Raw genomic sequence first — 20982 nt, forward strand, 5'->3', positions numbered from 1 at the left:
AAATGGTTTGAGTGATTAATACATGTATCTGGAAATTCGATGGCATGGTGTTCATCGGGCCATAGTGATCCCATGGATCCACCAACCTGATGCAAACTCAGTATGACGGTCATTACATAGCGTAGGCCGGCATAAATTCAGTATAATGAACATTGTCATGCTAACGGAATCGCAGATTCCAATGAAAGAAACCCAAATGGATGAAACACAATAAGGAAAACTCTAATCGTGTTCCTAAAACAACTGCTCTGCCCATTTTCACTGCAATAATTATGACTGTTCCCTCACTCGAATCTTCTACCTTCTTATGGCTCGTTATGGTGAATAGACGTTTAGAAACTTTGACCATACGAGAGAGTGGCCTCCCGTGTCAAGAATTCGCGCTTTCGATTTCTCAAGCTAAGTTGGGTTTTACTTTCTATTCTTTCATCATCTAGTTGCACGATTCTGGCACAAAACAGGTTAAACCAAAGAATGGAATGTCCGATCTGTGGGCAGACCTTTCCACAAGCAACGATAAACTCGCATGTGAATGAGTGTCTTAATTCCAGCGATGACAATGATCGTAGTTCGGCAAGGCAGAGCGCAGAAGCAGACGATGAGAGTGGAGGGCATACTCGCGTCTCAAATGCTCCCACAAAGCGGAAAGGTTCATCAAACTGGGGTTCTTTACAACCGATGAAAAGTTCTACCCAAGCTGATTCCTCTGTGTCATCTGCGCCATCGAGCGCTCCTAAACGGGCGAGAAAAACCCCAGCAGCAAAAGATGCGAGACGGGATGCCAGCACAGTGAGTGATAATAAGACTGAAACTGCAGATCATGTAAAAGTGACGTCTGTTAGGGAGCAGTCAGCAGCAGATCAAGGTAAGGCTTTGATAGTATACATTGTTCTGGTGTTTCATCTGTAGCCTTATAAAAAAAATCTTTTTTATTTTTGAGTTGTGCTATGAACTTTGAAATAAATGTCACTTTCAGCATTTCCAGGACTTCAAAATAGTCATGAGCTTTTAATTAAACCGTTGCAGAAAAAGTACATGCTTTTCTACTGCAGTTCGAAAGCTATTATATATAAGTAGCATCGTTTGTTTTCAGTTTTTGACAAATTTAATCTCATTTTGCAGAGGGATCAAAGCACTTCCACACTCCAGGCAGTTTGAGGAAACATACTGTGCCATCCTTACCATCCACAAAAAGCATTATTACTCCTACAAGCCAACCTCAATCTCAGCCTTTGTCTTCAAAACCCAGTTCCAGTAAGGAATCATTTGCTCCGCTGGCAGAGCGTGTGCGACCCAAAGATCTTGAGGATTATGTGGGCCAGGACAAGGCAGTTGGGAAGGAAAGCATGCTGTATTCACTGTTGTCATCTGATCATATTCCTTCCGTCATACTTTGGGGGCCTCCAGGTTGTGGAAAGGTAAATTCAGTGTCCATGCAGCTGTTAATGTTAGGGATTTTGGGGCTATAGGGATCGAGCTGTAAAGTCAGTTATGTTGTCAGGCCTTGGTCTTCAGTCATTGACGCAATTCTTTTACCATCCAATGCATTGGTCTGATCCCTGACCGGTCGATACTTCGATAGTTTTGACATTTAAACAATCTTCTGACAGAACAATAATATTGTTGCCAGGACATTTGGACCCAAACATATTTCAATCCAGGTCATATTCTGAGTTTGGGAACAACACTGTATATTCATGGGTTAAATGTGTGTTTATTTTTAGGGTTTGCATGATCAAGGAGGTTTTTGTTTTTTTACAGGAATCTATCAGTTTGATTTTGGTCTGATTTTGTCAAAGCCATACAGGGCTTGATTTTCCCATTTTGTTATTCATATAAAAAAAGACAAGGCTTGCCTGTTAAAACAGACATGAAACATTGTATCTGAGCAGCTTTTTTTTGGTTAGGAGCATGTTAAGAGACCACATTTTAGCTACTTTTAGTATGCTTTGAGAGTGATTTATGAGACAGGCATGCTGTTTTAGTCATGTTGGTGAACTTCCCCTTTTAATACCACTCATCATTGCTACAGACAACACTGGCCAGGATCATCGCCAACAATTGTCGCTCGCGAGGTAACGCCAAGTTTGTGTCCCTGTCTGCGGCTGTGTGTGGGGTCAACGAGGTCAAGGACACCATCAAGATCGCACGTAATGATCAGAAGATGTTTCGCAAGAAGACAGTGGTGTTCCTGGATGAAATACATCGCTTCAACAAAGCGCAACAGGTAACGAGTTCTCTGCTATAGAATAAAGGAAGAACAGTGAGAGAAATCAAAATGTGCATAGAAAGAAGTACAAAATAATAGATGTTCAACATTTGTTCAAATCAGATCAAATTAGCTTTATTGTCACTAACATGAGAAATTGTAGTGGTTGTGCGTTATAAACGACAAACACAGACATAGACGTTTGTTGAATAAGTTATGAGCAGCGGATATGTCACTTCAGATATAGACAACAGAACATGATTGCAAAGGGACAACTTGAAAGTTTACTACATGTACAATGTTTGCCTCATAAAACATACATATGTTTCTTGCTTATTACTTTGAAACAAGCTTCTAAATAAGCTTCTACAGGTATCGACAGTTATACGGAAAGGCCAGTTATAATTTGTATTCAAGCTTTTGGTTTTTTCTCACACAGGATATTCTTCTTCCTCATGTGGAAGATGGCACAATAACGCTGATTGGAGCAACCACAGAGAATCCTTCATTCCAAGTGAACAGCGCTCTGCTTAGTCGCTGCCGTGTTATCGTGTTGGACAAGTTGGCAGCGGAAAGCATCCTCAGCATCTTACAGCGAGCGTTACCTTACATAGGAGCAGCAGTCATGGAGTCTGAAAGCATTCCCACAGCAGCTTCTGCAAATGAGTCAGTATAGATATAGATGTACTAGAGTCTTTTTTGTGTGTTGCTTTTTGTTTTCCACTTTTAAGATAGTAGACTTTTACGGCAGGTTAAAAGGATTCATTTTTCTTTTTATGAATATATTTTGTAGCTGAACAGTTTGAAGGTATAATTTATGTCTACTAATTGATTTCAATTCCAGAAAAATTAAACACAGAACCGGTTGGCGAGCAGTACCGTACTAAGTTTTGATTCTTGCTGGGTTTGTTTTTTGATTTTATGTTTAGTGATATGTGGATTTTTGAGCTGTCATTAATTTATAGTATGGATAAAATGCTGCTAGTACAGGAACCCGTAGAAAGGCTGATTTAGGTATTAGCTTCATATGATTATGATGATAAGGAAAATGCTTTCACCAGATTGGTGACAAATGAATGCATGTACAATGTAGAGATCTATCTTGTTTGTGAAGTCAGCCTCTAACCACTTTATAAGTACATGTACTTTGGTACAGTACTGGAAACCCCCCCCCCCTTTTTTTTTAGAACCCTCCAATATAAGACTTCCTCCCTTTTAAGACCTTGTTTTTTTCACATTTTCTGTTCAAAACCCCTGTAAATTTACCTCCTTTTTGTTTTTAGACTCCCTCCTGTTTAAGACCTGAATTTCCCAGATTTTTGGAGGTCTTAATTAAAAGGGGGGTTCCACTGTATTCATTGTTGTGATTGTTGGCAGGTCAGAGGTGCATGTTGACAGCAAAGCTTTGGAGATGCTCTCCAACCTGGTGGACGGTGATGCAAGAGCTGCTCTGAATGGTCTGCAAATGGCGGTAGAGTCCAAGAAACCTAACGCATCCAAGGGGAGTTGCTGTGCAGAGCAGTTGAAGACAGGAGGCGGTCCTGGTGGTAATGTTGTCACAACAGAAGATATCAAAGAAGGGCTGCAGCGATCACATGTTTTGTATGATAAAACAGGTGAGTTGATCTTGATGTGTGTTTCAGTATATGGTAATTGTGTAGCTGTTGAATTTCTGGAGTTAAAACTGGTGTTTGAAACTGAAAGCTCGATCAATCTTGGTGAGAATATTGGGGACTGTGATGAAGATAATTGCTCCTTTAATTAAGGACAGAAGGCACTAAGGTAATGGAGAAATGTCAACACTTTTTTTTCTGATTCTGTTGTATAACTTGCCAGCAAAATCGTACTGAATGATTAAGCTTTCATGACTGATACAGTCGTCATTTTCTTTTTATATTTCATTTTCAGGGGAAGAGCACTACAACATCATTTCAGCACTTCACAAATCCATGCGCGGATCTGACCCAAGCGCTTCTCTGTACTGGTTAGCACGCATGTTGGAAGGAGGAGAGAATCCTTTGTACATTGCTCGACGCCTCATACGTTTTGCCAGTGAAGATGTCGGTAAGTCAGGAGGTTAATGTCATAATCAATCTGTGACACTCTGGAGACAATTAAGGGTGTTTTTTACATTTAGTCAAGTTTTGACTAAATGTTTTAACATAGAGGGGGAATCGAGACGAGGGTCGTGGTGTATGTGTGTGTGTGTGTGTGTCTGTCTGTGCGTAGAGCGATTCAGACCAAACTACTGGACCGATCTTTATGAAATTTGACATGAGAGTTCCTGGAAATGATATCCCCGGATGTTTTTTTCTTTTTTTCGATAAATACTTTTGATGACGTCATATCCGGCTTTTTGTAAAAGTTGAGGCGGCACTGTCACACCCTCATTTTTCAATCAAATTGATTGAAATTTTTGTAAAGCAATCTTCGACGAAGGCCGGACTTCGGTATTCAATTTCAGCTTGGTGGCTTAAAAATTAATTAATGACTTTGGTCATTAAAAATCTGAAAATTGTAATAATTTTTTTTTATATAAAACGATCCAAATTTACGTTCATCTTATTCTACATCATTTCCTGATTCCAAAAACATATAAATATGTTATATTTGGATTAAAAACAAGCTCTGAAAATTAAAAATATAAAAATTATGATCAAAATTAAATTTACGAAATCGATTTAAAAACAATTTCATCTTATTCCTTGTCGGTTCCTGATTCCAAAAACATATAGATATGATATGTTTGGATTAAAAACACGCTCAGAAAGTTAAATCGAAGAGAGGTACAGAAAAGCGTGCTATGCAGCACAGCGAAACCACTACCGCGCTGAACAGGCTCGTCAGTTTCACTCCGTTATGCACAAGCGGCGGACTACGGTCATTGTGAAAAAATGCAGTGCCTTCAGTTTCATTCTGTCAGTTCCACAGCTTGACTAAATGTAGTAATTTCGCCTTACACGACTTGTTTTTTATTTGTTTTCACTGTGAAAAAGTCGGGAAAACCTGAACTTGCTTTATTTATTTATGGCACTGTAAAAATGGAAGGGACATCACATGACAGTCAAAGTAACGAGAAGCTATGTCATTTTGTGAGATATTGTGTCATCTCATATGGTGAGCTGGGAAATACTGATTGTGTTCCTAAAAACAAAAAGAAACCCAGCATATGGCTGCTTTAATGGTCAGGCGGAAAACAATCATAAATGTTAAACATGCACTCGTAAACCTTTTGAGTTTATGTAGGAGCTAGCTGAAGCCCAGGAACGTGGGAGTAATTAGAAGCTGATCGATATTGTTCTCTTTAGACCTAGGTAGTATCTGCCATTTTAATCTGTAACATGTTGCGGCTCGTTTTATAATCATGTGAGTTTGTACTTATCTTTCATTGCTGACACAGGCCTGGCAGATCCCCAAGCACTGACACAAGCAGTTGCAGCCTACCAGGGATGTCATCTCATCGGTATGCCAGAGTGTGAGGTGAGGGGTTTGAAGATAATTGTTTTTTGTTGTTTTTGTTTGACTTCAAAGCCTACAGACAACTTTTTCCCCTTTTATACAGAAAAGTAGAGAACTTGATCATGGGGGCATGTGACGTTTCTGAAAAGCTTTTGATATATTTAGACTGAGTCGCCATTTCCATAGATTTGAATTAGTTTTGTTGATAAAAACTGTGTATAGGGTATACCTTGTTAACGCCCAACCCCCACATTTGGATCAAGGATGGCAGGAGAAAAAAAGTTTGTTCTAATTGTTTGTGAAAATCTGCACGCAATACGGACAAAGCATTCTGATGCATAATAACAAGATGCTATGATACGGTCATGGTAACCATTTATTTCAAACGTTAAATGTGTCACTGCAGTCTCTGGATAGCCATGCCGAAACAGGATGAAGATTAAGGAGACTCATCTGAGGTTGAAGAGGTTGCGTCGGACTGGGGCGATTTGGGGGACTTACATTTATGACACTATTCATATTGTGAAAGTTTGTGATTCCTGCTCAGACACTTGCGCTGCAATGAAGGGTATACAAAGCTGATCTTGAGTCATTATCATTCATTTAACATCCAAGATATGAGCATATGTTCTTCAACCATCCAGCAAAGGGATTTTTGTGTGTGGTTTAAGTTTCCATTCTTGCGAGGTACTTGCGCACACACGAACACTTGTGTGTCACAGAGAAAGACCGTAGAGGGTAGACATTTTGAACAGAAACAAATCCCATTGACATTTTTATATCAAGGGACCAAAAACCGTATATTTCTCACGATGCGTTGATCCTGCATAGGGGACAGTACCTAGTAAATGTCCATACCTACTTTTGAGCGAAATTGGTACATAAGGGGGGTGGGCTTTTACAAGGTAGTTTAGGGTAAATAAAGTTAATTTAATTTGATTTAATTTGAAATGTATTGCACAAAAAAACCACAAACTTTTTCAGGTGTTGCTGGCACAGTGCGCAGTGTACCTGACCAGAGCACCAAAGTCTGTAGAGATCTACCAGGCCTATCAGAAAGCCAAGACCTGCGTTCGGCAGCAGCAGGGCCCACTACCCTCCGTACCTCTCCACCTCCGTAACGCCTCCACACGCCTGATGAAAAGCTTAGGTGAGTACGCGTCTAAAGATAGGTTGAGCAATAGGTAAAGATTGCATTATGGGGAACAGTTAGATAATAAGAGGTTTTGTGTCAATGACTGGAAGTGGAAGTAACCTTTCTAGTAAGACCTTTATAAAGTACCCAACACCTAACCCAAAAGAAAAAGGCTTTCAGTTACTGTGTTTTCCGCTTATTCAACAAGACAAGTGTAATGGTGCCAGTTGAAGACAAGGCGCAATACTTGTTTGAGTCAAAATGATGGGGCCTACTGCTTTGCTGAAAAAACAATAGTGTTTATGTTGCTAATCTGTTCTGTCTTCAAATTATGACCCGCAGGGTCTGGGAAAGAGGCAGTCTTACATTAGACGGTTTCAAAACACAATTGTTTTTGTATTTCACAAAGTTTTAAGGCACCCTTGCAATTTGGTCATTTAAAATATTTTATTCATTCAATTGGGCAGGAAAGTGATTTCTGATGCTACATTATTATTAACCTTATGTGCATGTGTGGGTATGTGTGCTCATGTACGTGTGTGCATGAATGTGTGTGTGTGTGTTTCAGGCTACGCCAAAGGCTACAAGTACAACCCAAACTATGATGGGCCTGTTGACCAAGATTACTTTCCTGAAGAACTTGTGGGCACCGATTTCTTCTCATAAAGACATCATTACGTGCATTTGGAAGATGTAAAAACAAGGAATGTAAACAATTACCTGCCCGAGTACTTGGTCATATCAGTATAACAATACTGGCGAATTCTACCATACAAATCTGTGATATTAAGCAGAGAAGAGTGGTTACATGGCCCTGTTGTTCTATAAACATCTCTACACATTTGTTGGAAGGAGAATTGAAGCATTGTAAAAGTTACAACTTGACTGCAACGCCATTTATATAAGATTAAGATTCTAGAAAAGTGAATGGAACTGAACACTGAAGATTTATTTGATTTACATACATGTACATATTCGTTTAACCTTCACCGGATCACACTTTGGACTACACAGTCCGGATGATTTGGGTCGTGTACGACCCATAAATTAGAAGGAATCAATGTTAAAGATTTGGGCCGTACATGACCCACACCATCCGAATAGGATAATAGGGATCACTGCCGTTCAAATTATGTGACTGTTTATATGTTTGTTTACAAAGATAATCCTTCAGAAAGTGGTTGACGAGAGAGTCCTATGTTGTTTGAGGATTACATTACAGTCTTAATCAAAAACTCCCAATAGTTTCAGAGATACAGACACTTTGGTGAGGCTCTTGCCGGGTTGTCCACGACCCAAAAAGTACGGTCAAGGTTGTACTTTTGGAGATGACTATGATGCTTGCACTCAGCTTTTAACAGATTGTGATTGCATGTTGATGTATAGATTAGATTTTTCCCATCAATACCAGTGGTAACTTCTCATGCGATGTTTTACATTATTGTTTTGTGCATTAGTACCTTTTGAACTAAATGTATGGCAGGTTTACACTTTTGACAGTACAGTTAATATAATCAGTACTCTGCAGGCAGTGTGAGCCAGACCAACATTGATGTGATAAAAGAAAACAATCTGAACACATGATTATGGTGTCTTTTGCCAGTGCCAGGATAGCGTTCTTGGTTGGTCAGATCAATGCTGGACTGCCAAGGACATCATTGTTGTTTAGCTCTCTTTAGTTCCAGTAAGCTTACAAAGCCTTGACCATGGTATAAGTTGAGTTATATGGCTTCAGCTTCTTTATTTCTGCTGTTAAATTTGTTAAAGGTGCATGGCTCAAACTAAAAGGGCTGCATAGCTTTGTTTTCAGAAGACAAATGCAAGAAAGTCTATTCAATGCAGAGGTCTTGGAAGCATACACATTTGTTTCACGTTAACTGTTAAGTCAGTGTGTTCGTGAGGAATTCTGTGGAAAAGAATTATATTGTAAAGCTTGTCAGTATGTGTTTCTGTCATTAAGAACATCTACTGAAACTGATTTAGTGTTGATGGATATTATGTACAGTATTAACTTCCTAGAGCAGAGCCGTGCCCACACATATCACACTCATCTCAAATACTTTTACAAATAATAAAAACAAGAACATGTTATTAATAAGATTAACTTTATATAAATTGTCTTTAATTAGACAAATCATTCTTTGTAAAAAAATAAATAAAAAAAATCTTCTTTGAAACTATATTACAGAATCTTCAACACTTTTTTAAAATTTGTTATGAATATATGCATATTTACTGAAGGAATAACTGCCACCTTAACCTTAGAAAACTGCAGCGAAGAAAATAAAACTGCATGAGAAACAATGACTTGTTGGTTTCTGGTTACCAATACAAAGTATTAATTGTCATTGAAAATAAACATGAATATGAAAGATCATATCAATTATGATAAATTGCTTTCACACTGATTCTCATCAAGCATACATACACACATGAAGATTACAGAAGAGGCACAGATTTTGGGTATTGAGTCCTGACCATAGTCCATCCTAGATCTTATAAATACAAATCTATGTCAGTCCCCACAATATGCAGACACACAAAACTTATCAACTCAGTCACTTGTCAAAAGGTCCTTTCTTTTGCAGTCTAGAAAGATGTCAGTCCTCAGAAAGTGGTTCTCAGACACACAAAATGTATTAACTCTAAGTCACTTGTCAAAAGGTCCTTTCTTTTGCAGTCCAGAAAGATGTCAGTCCTCACAAAATGGTTCTCAGACACACACAATGTATTGTTGAAAGGTCCTATATTTTGCAGTCAAGAAAGACAAGGCAGTACAGCCTCAAGGAATTCATTTCTCATTTCTTGATCTAAGAATCTTAGTCCATGTAAGTCCTCAAAAACAGCAGAAATGTCTTTGATGTTAAGTCCTCAATTCTTGATCCTATTAAAAAAAATCCACATGTATAAGACTCCGTATTAACTCTCCTGGGTACAGTGGAACTCCCTTTTAACTTGAGACCTTTCCAAATCCGAAAAAAATCAGGTCTTAAAAAAGAAGATAGTAAATTTACAGATTGTAAACTGTTATGAGCAGAACAGGTGAAAAAAGCACAGTCTTGAAAGGGCAGACATGAGACCAGCAAATGTTCAAAAAGTAGGAAAGTAAGCCGGGGTCCAGGGGCCGCTTAGGAGGGGCAACGCCCCGGTAGGGGGTTCAGGGAGAAAATGAATGTTAGAATTATAAAGGCCATTTTGGGGCCTCTCCTGATAGCAAAAAATGAGATCATGCCTTTTTAAAAAGCTATAAAACCCACAAGAATAATATGTTTTAGCATTTTAAACAAAAGTGTGATTTATAACAATCACACACACACAAAACTTTCCCCTTATTTTTTCAGTTGCTAATGAAAGATGAAACACCCGACTATATTCTCATCAACTAATTTCGGTGGTGCACTCGCCCTATCGCAAAAAGAAAAAAATGACAAAAGTTCGCTTGCATTTATTTTATAGAATTCTCGCGACCTGGCGAAAAAAATGTCGATGCACCTCTAGCCCTATGTATCTGCTAGTGGTACCGGTCAGTATCGTCCACAACCAACCACTCAAAACGACGTACTTTGCCGTAACCTGACCCTGGGGTCCAGAGCCAAATCGCCGACCGGATTTTTGAGTGGGCGTGGTTTGCAGCGAGAGTTATCTTTTCCTAGCTTGCCCCATGCATAGATGCTACACCAAGTCCGTATTTCACCACGCAGTGGCCGTTGTCGCACCACGTGCACACGGCCTGACCGGGAATGGATATCTTGGCGATACTGTCGCCAATGAGCTGGCGCCTTTCTTTCTTGTTGATAGTGACAGTCACTTCTGACAGCCAGTTGGCTTTCCACTTGTTTTTCACACTTTGGTCGTCGATCGTAAGAGCTTCCACAGCCGACAAAACAATACGGAATCCAGACGCCATGTTGCTACCTTTTTCACCTTCGGCGTTTGGAGATCGGCAGCCAATCAAAACAACCCACAAACCGCCATCGGTGAATAATTAAGCCCCAGCGATAATCGTCGGAGATCGACAGCCAATCAAACGCGACCCGTGATACTGCTATGGGTTCACGCGAGTGCTGGGGTGCGAATGCACTGACTTCAGACGCAGACAGCTTCAGCTGAACGGTTCATACCACCACCCCCCTCCCCCCTTTTTTCTCAACGAATTTGCATCGATCTCAAGATTGGTCTGTGAGCTAAGGAAAATATCGGAATTCCGATAAAAATCGGACCAGTCCCATGTCTGAAGGGAGGTCCACTATATTTGGTCATCAGTGTTATAATATTCTACAAATCGGAGTTGATGGCTCTCACTTATACATGTATGTTGTATGTTGCTTTCTTACATGTTGCTTTCCATTTCACTGACTCACACAGGTCTTTGTACAATGTATCATCTGCCACAGTTTTCTAATAGATGATACATCCAGACCGATAAGCATGTATTTAAATAGAGGAACAGTACAGCATTACAGCATACATACAGTCCACAATACTCAACAAGTCAGTCTTATAATAAATCTAAATCCATGTTAGACCTCATGGATTTCCGCTTCACCAACTCACACCTTTCCATCACGCCCTAGTTTCCCCATGTATTAAATACACATGTATGGAAATAAGAGTAGCAGTACAGCTTCACTCCACTAAAGTCTTCAAAACATTAGTTCTACTAATCTAAATCCATGTCAGCAGGTTCCTGTTTGACCTGATGACTTTCTGTTTCACCCTCTTCCACCTTTGTGTCACCACCTTCACTCTTGCTGCATACTGCATGGTGTCGAGTAAGTGCACTTGCGGAAGGAAAGACCTGCGCACAGCCGGTGCATGTGAAAGGTCCTAGGCCCTGGTGCTTGTTACGCTTGTGTGTCAGCAGCGACGCTTTGAGGGTGAAGCCTGTCCCACACTCCTCGCACTTGAAGGGAGACTCGCCGGTGTGAACCGCCCGATGTCGTACCAGGTCGCGGTTCTCAATGAAGCCCTCGCCACACTCGGAACACCTGAAACATCAAGTGAGTGTTACTGTGAGTATGGAAATATACCGAGTGGCACGTAACAGACCTCGTGTCATATTCTGCAGACGGCTGATTGCACCTAAACACGCACACACCTATAGGTAGCGCGATTCTTGTTGCTCCAAGCTTTCCACTGGGAGGAAGCGACCTCAATTTCCCAGCATTGGGATCAGAGAGGAAATGAAATGAAATGAAAACGAAATGAAGAACTACAGATTGTTGAAGCAGAAAAACAACAACGGTATAACTGATGTCATCTACTAAGTCGATGGTCTCATGAAATCTTTTCATTTTCTACGGAGGGGAATTACAAATACCGACACTCAAAACTCACAACTGTTGTGTGAAACACGTAGACGGCATGTGTTTCCGATACTCCTGTCGCAAGTGAATGGCCCCTCCAATGATTGGCAGAGGTTTTGCAAGAAAAGGTCACTCTCCAACAACACATACAAACCTGACGAAGCTATTTTTGGAATTTGTCCATTTAACAAGTTCAATGGATAGTCTAAGTTGCCAAGGAGGGCTTTGATTTTTGTGTCAAACAGATACATTTACACGTCATACATTATATTCTTAATTTCAAAATGTATACGATTCCCAGTCTACTTTCTCCTCCAATGTGGTTTCACCTACCAGATAATTCACATTCATTTCGCAAGTCATTCAATGCTACATAAGAAAAACACTGCTTAATTAGTTAATATCATGACAACTCACTTGTATGGACGCTCCCCATTGTGGATTCTTTGATGCCGGGTGAGTGAGGTCTTGTTCAGGTAAGACTTGCCACAGTCATCACAGGTGAACGCCTGAGGTGCAGAGTGTGTTGCCTGGTGCGCAGTGAACTTCGCCTTCTCAAGAAAAGTCTTACCACAGTTGTCAATTTCACATTTGAAATTAAACGTTTCAACTCCGAAGTGGGAATTCACATGTCGCTCAAAAAAGTTCTCCCGACTGTTGGCTCTGAATTTCTTGAAGCAGATGGGACATTCGTTGAAATGTTCAGGATTGCTTTCACTATCGTCAAGATCTTGGTTGCTGTCTACTGAGTGAGGTCCATGTGCAAAAGGACTCATGTTGGGCAAAAATGCACTCGGCCCCTCTTTAACCAATTTTTTAAAGAGATGGCGAAAGCCCCCTTTCTGTCCCATCATCCAACCACCTCGCCCTCGGCCACAACCACGACCTCGCATCTGCGTAAACTCTTGACAATGCTGGCGAATGTGACGGTTGTATTCCAGAGGGCTCTTGATGCCTTGCTGGCACAGGAAGCACAGATACTGTGACGTTGCAGAGTGAGTCACCTTGCAGTGTGCGTCCAAATCAGACTCTTCGCTGAACGCCTGCATGCAGTCTGGGCAGAACAGGAATGTCCGCCCCTGTTGATAGCTGGCAATGATGGAGCGGAACAGTTGTTTTATCATTTTCTTGGCACACTTGCCCTCTTTGGTTTTCCCTGTCCATGGAAAGAACTCAGCTCCAGGGACTGGGCAAGAGCTGGACGTGCCATCTGAAGATGCTTCTGAGGGTACAGAGGGCTCACCTTCCTTTCTGGAAGCACTACTAGGAGGGTGTGCCTCTGAAGGATCACTGCCGGTACCAGCAGTTTTTTTTGATGTTTCAGAAGCGTTTGACTGTTTCTTGCCCAAAGTCTCCTCATCATATTCATCATGTTCTTCAAAGAAACAGCCACGTCCCCCAAACGCACCGTGCCCCCACATAGACCAAGGGCCGTGCATCCCCCTGCCGTGCGGAAACCTCCCCCAGCCAGCACCATGAAAAGGCCCCCCATGGTGGTGTCCATGATGGGGTCCGTGGTGGTGGTCGTGATGGTGACGAGGAGGGGGAGGGAAATGAGGAAAAGGGGGATGTGGTGGAGGTGGGGGCAAACAGTGACGAGGATGTGGAGGTGGAGGCCGCATTGGAGCGAATCCTGGTCTTGGAAAGTGGTGCGCTCCACTCGAAAACACACCTCCGATGTGCACACCAGGGAAAACAGGCTCTGAAGGTGCGGGTTTTGCACCATCTGAGATCTTACCCGAGTTACCGGAAATCACTTCCCAATCTTCATCACTATCATCAGACGACGAAGAGTCAACAGTCACACTGCCTTCTGGATCACTGAGGATAATGATGTCTGAGTCTCTTGTCCAGTCAGAGGATCCGGCATCTGAGGACAGTGACTGTGGATTGGAACTTCTCAAACTCCAGCTGTCATCTATGCTCAGCTCCCCCATCCCAACATTTGAAATCTGTTTGCTACTTGAATCAGTAGTGCTGGCTGAAGAGATGCAACTTCCGGAGGCATTTGAAGCACCGTGTGTGTTCAGGTCAACGTCAGCTAGTGCAGAGTTGATTTCTGACGTCATGGAAGGACATGGTGAATTGGCAGGCGAGTTTTCCAGGGAATAAAATGATTCAAAGTGTGCAGGGCTGTTTGTAGGCTGTATCAAAGAAGCTGTCTTGTGAACATTTATATAGTGCTTGTAGTAGGGCACTAGCCACTGGAACGCGGCTCCACACAGGTTGCACTCAAAAGTCCGATGCTTATCTGGGAACTTCAAGATCCCACACTCAATGAGGTGTTTGCGGAAGGCTGGCCTCTCTGGGAAATGTTTCTTGCATTTTGAACATTCCCATGGAAGCATGAGTCCTGCATGACTGTTGTTGCCCCTCCTGCAGTATGGACCCTGTCTCGGCACATCCTGAATATTAAGCCTTTCTTCTTTTGCGACCAAAGGCTGGTTGTTTTGTCCCACTGGGCTGTCAGTCCCATGACATGCAGCTCTGTGTGACTCTAGAGAAGCCTGGTCATGGAATCTCTGAGGACATTCAGTGCACGCAACTGCTACCTGACCCTTCATAGCTATGTGTCGATTCAGTCCCCGCTTGTACTGATACTGAGCATTGCAAATTGGACAGATGAAAAACTTCTGGTTCAATTTACAGTGAACAACCCTGCGATGGTGTCGAAACTCATGCTTTGTGTCGAAAGCCTCTCCGCAACTACAGACCCGACGCTTGTTTGGTTTGCAATGAACGAATGTTGTTTCAGTATCACCACTGGTTGGGTACATTTTGGGGATTTTGGCCTGTGGACTTGTGGGACTGTTCTGATTTTTCGCTCCTTGATAATAAATAGACCCTGTGCAAGCTGCATGCTGTGGTGCAGTGAAATACACTCGAAGATTTTCATTCACTGATCTTTCACCAGTAGCTTGAGTACCTCCAGTCTGACTTTTACCAGCTCCCTGAGGCTGCATTGTGTCTGACTCTAAGATGTTAACACCTGGCTCCTTTTTCACAATCACAGGTCTGTCCTGTTGCATACTGACATCATCAGGTAGAGCCCTTATGGTAATGTCTGCTAATGTCTCTCTGGTCTCGGAAGATGCTGTGCTTGGCCTGCTGGAACCTAGAATCGTTCCCTGTGAACTGTTATCCTCTGCAGTTTCTGAAACTGGATTTGTTCTTTGCAAACTCTCACAAACTTTCGTTGGAGCCCCACTCACATCCATGTTCACTTCCTTCTGTCCCTGAGAAACTGATTCTTCAATCCTACCAGTTTGGTCTGACTTGCTTAAAATTAAATCCTGCAGGTTATTGACAGCAGAATCGCTGTGAATAGTGCCTGTGCTCAGATGGGAATGCCCTAAGGACGCAGCATCCGAACACGCTACAGTAGCATTTGTGTTCGTAATTGGTACTGTAAGCTCCTGAGGTAGTGGATGATGATTTATAATCATGTGATGCTCAATGCTGAAGGATCGCTCAAAGGTGGTATTGCAGATGAAGCACCGCCAGCCATTGATGCCAACTACAGCAATGGTAGGACCAATACCATTACAGGGTGATGCATTGCCCGTTGGGTTCATGTTGTCAGCAGCTCTGTTCACCCTGAAACAGGAGCAACATTTTTAATCTCTGATCACTCTGGTAACATTTGAGACATCACAAAGCAACACTTTCTCAGGGCTAACACCTTTCCGGTTCTTGCCGGAAATCCTGTTTTTGAAAACTTTTAAAACCGGAAAAAAATCTGGTTTCTTAAAGTAAAACTTAAAAAAGAATATTTTTATTTTGGATGGTTGATGGAGGCAAAATTTGTATTATTTTATAATTTATTAAAATACATGTTGGTACCAGGAGAGGCTGTTGTCTGCCTCTGCAAGATAAAAACAAACAAAAACACTCAGCTTCCGGGGGGCGTTTCCCCACAGACCCCCTAGCGTGCGGTTGGCTCTGCCACCGTGGACCCTGGCCTTTTCAGGTTTTTCAGTTTTGTTTTGGTGTTAGCCCTGCTTATTATACTTGACAAGTGCTGGCATGAGCCCACCTGGCGTTATAAAACTAGCCAGCAAAACAAATTGCAATGGGATTATTTTCACTCTTGTTTCACTCAGACTTTAATCTGATGATGCAGATGATGCCTTCGAGTAATGTAACAATCATGTATTCAGAATAAATAAACTCAGTATCTGTTGGTTTGTCGAATTAGGCAACCACATATGATACAGACAACGCCGCTTACCTCGAACTCGCTTACCTTGATTTTTCGGATACGTCGAAGTGAACCATTGGTCCCGGCCAGCAGCCTTCTTTTTATCACTAAAATTCCTTCACTTACCTTGACTTTGGATAGCTCGATTTTCTGCTTAGCTCGATTTTCTGCCCAAGTCCCACCTTATTTTGATCACATCGGTTAGCTCGATCTCCCAATTTTGCGGCCTTCAGACTTTTTTTCTCTCCATATGACGTCAAACGAGAAGTGACACACAAATGTAAACGTCATAGACTGGTCTTTTTAAACTTTTATTTTGTCCTTATGAAGGTCGAAATGAGAGAGAGAGAGAGAGAGAGAGAGAGAGAGAGAGAGAGAGAGAGAGAGAGAGAGAGAGAGAGAGAGAGAGAGAGAGAGAGAGACTTAGACTTAGACTTAGAACATTTTATTCACATAAAGGGTAGACATTTTAGGCCATAGGCTTAATCTTACAATGTGCCCTTTACATTCACACAAACACATATTCACGCGTGCGCCCGACTAGAATCATAGAAACATCAAACATTCAGTAATAATAAATAACAAGTCGCGTAAGGCGAAAATACAATATTTAGTCAAGTAGCTGTCGAACTCACAGAATGAAACTGAACGCAATGCCATTTTTCAGCAAGACCGTATACTCGTAGCATCGTCAGTCCACTGCTCATGGCAAAGGCAGTGAAATTGACAAGAAGAGCGGGGTAGTAGTTGCGCTAAGAAGGATAGCACGCTTTTCTGTACCTCTCTTTGTTTTAACTTACTGAGCGTGTTTTTAATCCAAACATATCATATCTATATGTTTTTGGAATCAGGAACCGACAAGGAATAAGATGAAAGTGTATTTAAATTGATTTCGACAATTTAATTTTGATAATAATTTTTATATATTTAATTTTCAGAGCTTGTTTTTAATCCGAATATAACATATCTATATGTTTTTGGAATCAGCAAATGATGGAGAATAAGATAAACGTAAATTTGGATCGTTTTATAAATTTTTATTTTTTTTTTACAATTTTCAGATTTTTAATGACCAAAGTCATTAATTAATTTTTAAGCCACCAAGCTGAAATGCAATACCAAAGTCCGGGCTTCGTCGAAGATTACTTGACCAAAATTTCAACCAATTTGGTTGAAAAATGAGGGCGTGACAGTGCCGCCTCAACTTTCACGAAAAGCCGGATATGACGTCATCAAAGACAAAAAAATGAAAAAAACGTTCGGGGATTTCATACCCAGGAACTCTCATGTCAAATTTCATAAAGATCGGTCCAGTAGTTTAGTCTGAATCGCTCTACACACACACACAGACAGACAGACACACACACACGCGCACATACACCACGACCCTCGTTTCGATTCCCCCTCGATGTTAAAATATTTAGTCAAAACTTGACTAAATGTAAAAAAAGTAGTAGAAAATACATGAATGGAACATCATGAGAGAGAGAGAGAGAGAGAGAGAGAGAGAGAGAGAGAGAGAGAGAGAGAGAGAGAGAGAGAGAGACTACAGCAAATACTGGTGCGTTATTCAGTGCAGAAAAAAAACACGTAAATCATGTGCCTGTGACGCTCAAATAGAAAGAAGAAAAACAAATGACGCTTTATAATATGACGTCACAGGGCTGTGCTAATGACGACAATGTAGTAGATCACATGCACTGGGAGAAGCGCCGATGGTCAACTTGGTGTATACAGACTACGCTGCTTACCTCGATTTTTCGGATACGTCGAAGTGAACCATTGGTCCCGGCCAGCAGCCTTTTTTATATCAATAAAAATCCTTCACTTACCTCGACTTCGGATAGCTTGAAGTCTTCCTTTGAAAAATGGAGCTATCCGATGTGTTGGATAGCACGAACTTCGGATACCTCGAACTTTTTGGGGGGCCCCGACGAGATTGAGGTAAGCGGCGTTGTCTGTAACTGGTTTCCAGGGAAACATTTTTTTTTATCCTTCAAACCTTTTAAATACAGAAGGAAAAATCGAATGGTAATTACTGTGTCCATTCATGACCAAGCTAAGGGTCTCAGTTTGGGTATTATAAGTATTGAGTGAAAGAAGGACCATTTTCATACACCTAAAATAAATAAACTTTACTGCTCCGGCCGGCCTGTACTGATATCAGCATCATATATTTGTACAAATCAGGAGACTGGTATAATTATGATTTTTGTTACTTTTTGTGTTTGCAAGTTGTAGCATGAAATTATACAGCTAACTGTGACAATTTCGGGTCCGACTGGTGATCGATACGTGTACATAAGCTTTTAGTTTTACTCATTCAACTATACTCAGTGTTGTTGCCAGCCTAAGAAGACAATAGGTCATTTGGACCTCCCTAAAAAAAAACAATAGGTCCAAATGTCCTGGCTTTAAAAAATTAATAGGTCCAAATTGTACCGCCATAACTTTGATACATGCAATGCAAAATAACTTACAGTCCGGAGTTAAATCTATCTGTTTACGCAAAAATGACAATAAAGCCATTGAACAATGATAACACTAAGTTTATTATCTGATTCTCACAGAAATTAGTGTATGGCGCTCATTTGCTGATTTTTGGCACACCGTCTTTGCGAGGAGAAAGAGCCTGACGAATGTAGGGATCCTGCCTGATCTTCGCATTACCATGCCGTAGTATTATATTGATGAACTTTCCGCTGTTTGCGCCATTTTCGGTAAATAGGTACACCGGCTTGATCGGGTATTTCCGTAAACGCAGCCTCGAGTGTCAATGACAACAAACACTGACTCGGCACCGAGTGCATTTTCACTCGTAGCGAACATGAGCATTTCGAACGGGGTTTGTTTTCCGACTTTGCAACTCCCATTCCATTCATTGCAGACCTTGTCCGCCTTGTACGAATATGTATCGGTCATGCAGTTGACCACCAAAACGTAAAAACTATCAGTCTATCGACCGCACAAGGCTGGGTCCAATGCGTCAAATCAGAAAGAAATGCGTCAGAGACCGAAGACCGAGGCCTGGCAACAACACTGTATACTCTTTGCTTGTCAGCCATGAAGTAAGCCAGATTCATATTAGATTTTAGTTTAAAACACAATACAGTCATGCCACAACAAACTAAAACTTTAAACACCTCTCAGCCATATAATATAACAAGAAGAGCAAACGCTCGATCGAGTCACTTTCGCAGTTCTGAATATTATATGAGGCATCAGATGGACAGGAAGAAATTGCTATTCACAACACAATGAGTCACGTTCACATAAAATTTGAGCCCGGTCACTTTTATAGTTTCCGAGAAAAGCCCAACGTTAAGTTGTGTGTTGCCGAACAGAAAAGGCTAGTTATCTCCCTTGTTTTTCTGATAACGTTCGTAAAAGGCTACAGATGTAAATACTTTGATGTAAAGAATAATCCTACAAAGTTTCAATCACATCCGATGAACTTTGTCAAAGATATAAAATGTCTAATTTTTCCTTTGACGCTGACCTGTGACCTTGAAAAAGGTCAAAGGTCAACGAAACCATCGTTAAAGTGTAGAGGTCATTGGAGGTCACGACTAAACAAAATATGAGCCCGATCGCTTTGATAGTTTCCGAGAAAAGTCCAACGTTAAGGTGGTGTCTACGGCCGGCCGGCCAGACGGCCGGCCGGCCGGCCGGCCGGACAGACTAACACTGACCGATTACATAGAGTCACTTTTTCTCAAGTGACTCAAAAATGTCAAACTTGTCACATGCTCTCAAAAAGACTTTTCCTGCGTTCTGTTCCAATGTGCTCTCTACAGGAAACAAGATTACATCATCCTTGATCATGTGATTGTAATGACTATTTCACTGATAAACTTTTTTGTGACACAAATAATCTGTCTTGTGACTTAATCAATGGCTAAATATGGAAGCGAAAATGATTTCATTCCGATGTGATACAGTCACCTGAAAGTCGCTAAGCTCTTAACGTCAATAATAATTAAGTCGACTAATAAGTGACAACAAAACAGTGATAGTGTTGCTGTGCCACTGCCAGTGCGATTCTTCACGAGTGAGTCACTAACGCAGAGAACACATGTATACTGAACAATTAAACAACCTACATGAACAGTTGTGCACATTCTGTCGTGAAATACCACTCAGGGATCAAACAGATACTTTTCGTAAATCAGAAATAGGGCTTACCTCTAATAATGTACAGGATATCGAATCATGCTTTCTCAGAAAACCATCGCAGTTCCTCGGATGGTCAAAGGGACATCACTCTTAGGGAAGGGCATCGCTTGAATATTGAACCAAGTGAAAATGCTCCCAGGTAAGAATAATCGTCTTCTTCACAGTTGTAACAAGTCGCGCAAGGCGAAATTACTACATTTAGTCAAGCTGTGGAACTCACAGAATGAAACTGAACGTAGTCCGCCGCTGGTGCAAAAGGCAGTGAAAGTGACGAGCCTGTTTCCCAGCCAGCATGATTCTGCGTGACGCATGCGTTATTTCTGCGTTTTTCATGCGGGGATGCGTACGGCCTCGTGACACCTTCGCTTCGCGCGCGTTACTTTTCGCCAACTTTTACGCAGATTGTCGCATTCGAAACGACTTCACCACGCAGTGTTTAGCACGCATGGATTCAATGAAAAGGTGATTGCAATTTTTGTTTTTCCTAATTTTATAC

The 20982-nt window shown here is 41.3% G+C and overlaps 2 protein-coding genes and 1 long non-coding RNA gene across 3 annotated transcripts in view; 2 read left to right on the top strand and 1 right to left on the bottom strand.

The window, feature by feature from the left end:
• The first annotated feature begins 365 nt into the window (after positions 1-365).
• Positions 366-9110, top strand: LOC138965526 (ATPase WRNIP1-like). The gene is made up of 9 exons (XM_070337713.1): positions 366-865; positions 1123-1418; positions 2033-2227; positions 2649-2875; positions 3587-3825; positions 4118-4273; positions 5610-5689; positions 6653-6818; positions 7372-9110. The coding sequence occupies exons 1-9, from the start codon at positions 475-477 to the stop codon at positions 7467-7469; spliced, it is 1848 nt and encodes a 615-aa protein (XP_070193814.1). The 5' UTR covers positions 366-474; the 3' UTR covers positions 7470-9110.
• An 832-nt stretch (positions 9111-9942) lies between these two features.
• Positions 9943-18287, bottom strand: LOC138965484 (uncharacterized). Its single transcript, XM_070337656.1, has 3 exons — positions 18143-18287; positions 12527-15706; positions 9943-11791 (listed from the first exon to the last, which is right to left on the bottom strand). Exons 2-3 carry the CDS (start codon positions 15682-15684, stop codon positions 11464-11466), a joined length of 3486 nt encoding a protein of 1161 aa, XP_070193757.1. The 5' UTR covers positions 15685-15706; positions 18143-18287; the 3' UTR covers positions 9943-11463.
• Positions 18288-19683: 1396 nt separating this feature from the next.
• LOC138965619 (uncharacterized) overlaps positions 19684-20982 on the top strand; it is a 498821-nt gene continuing 497522 nt past the window's right edge. The window contains exon 1 of the long non-coding RNA XR_011455487.1: positions 19684-19937. This is a non-coding gene — a long non-coding RNA (uncharacterized lncRNA). The remainder of the gene's footprint in view (positions 19938-20982) is intronic.

This window comes from Littorina saxatilis, linkage group LG1, assembly GCF_037325665.1.
Source record: "Littorina saxatilis isolate snail1 linkage group LG1, US_GU_Lsax_2.0, whole genome shotgun sequence".
Taxonomy (NCBI): domain Eukaryota; kingdom Metazoa; phylum Mollusca; class Gastropoda; order Littorinimorpha; family Littorinidae; genus Littorina; species Littorina saxatilis.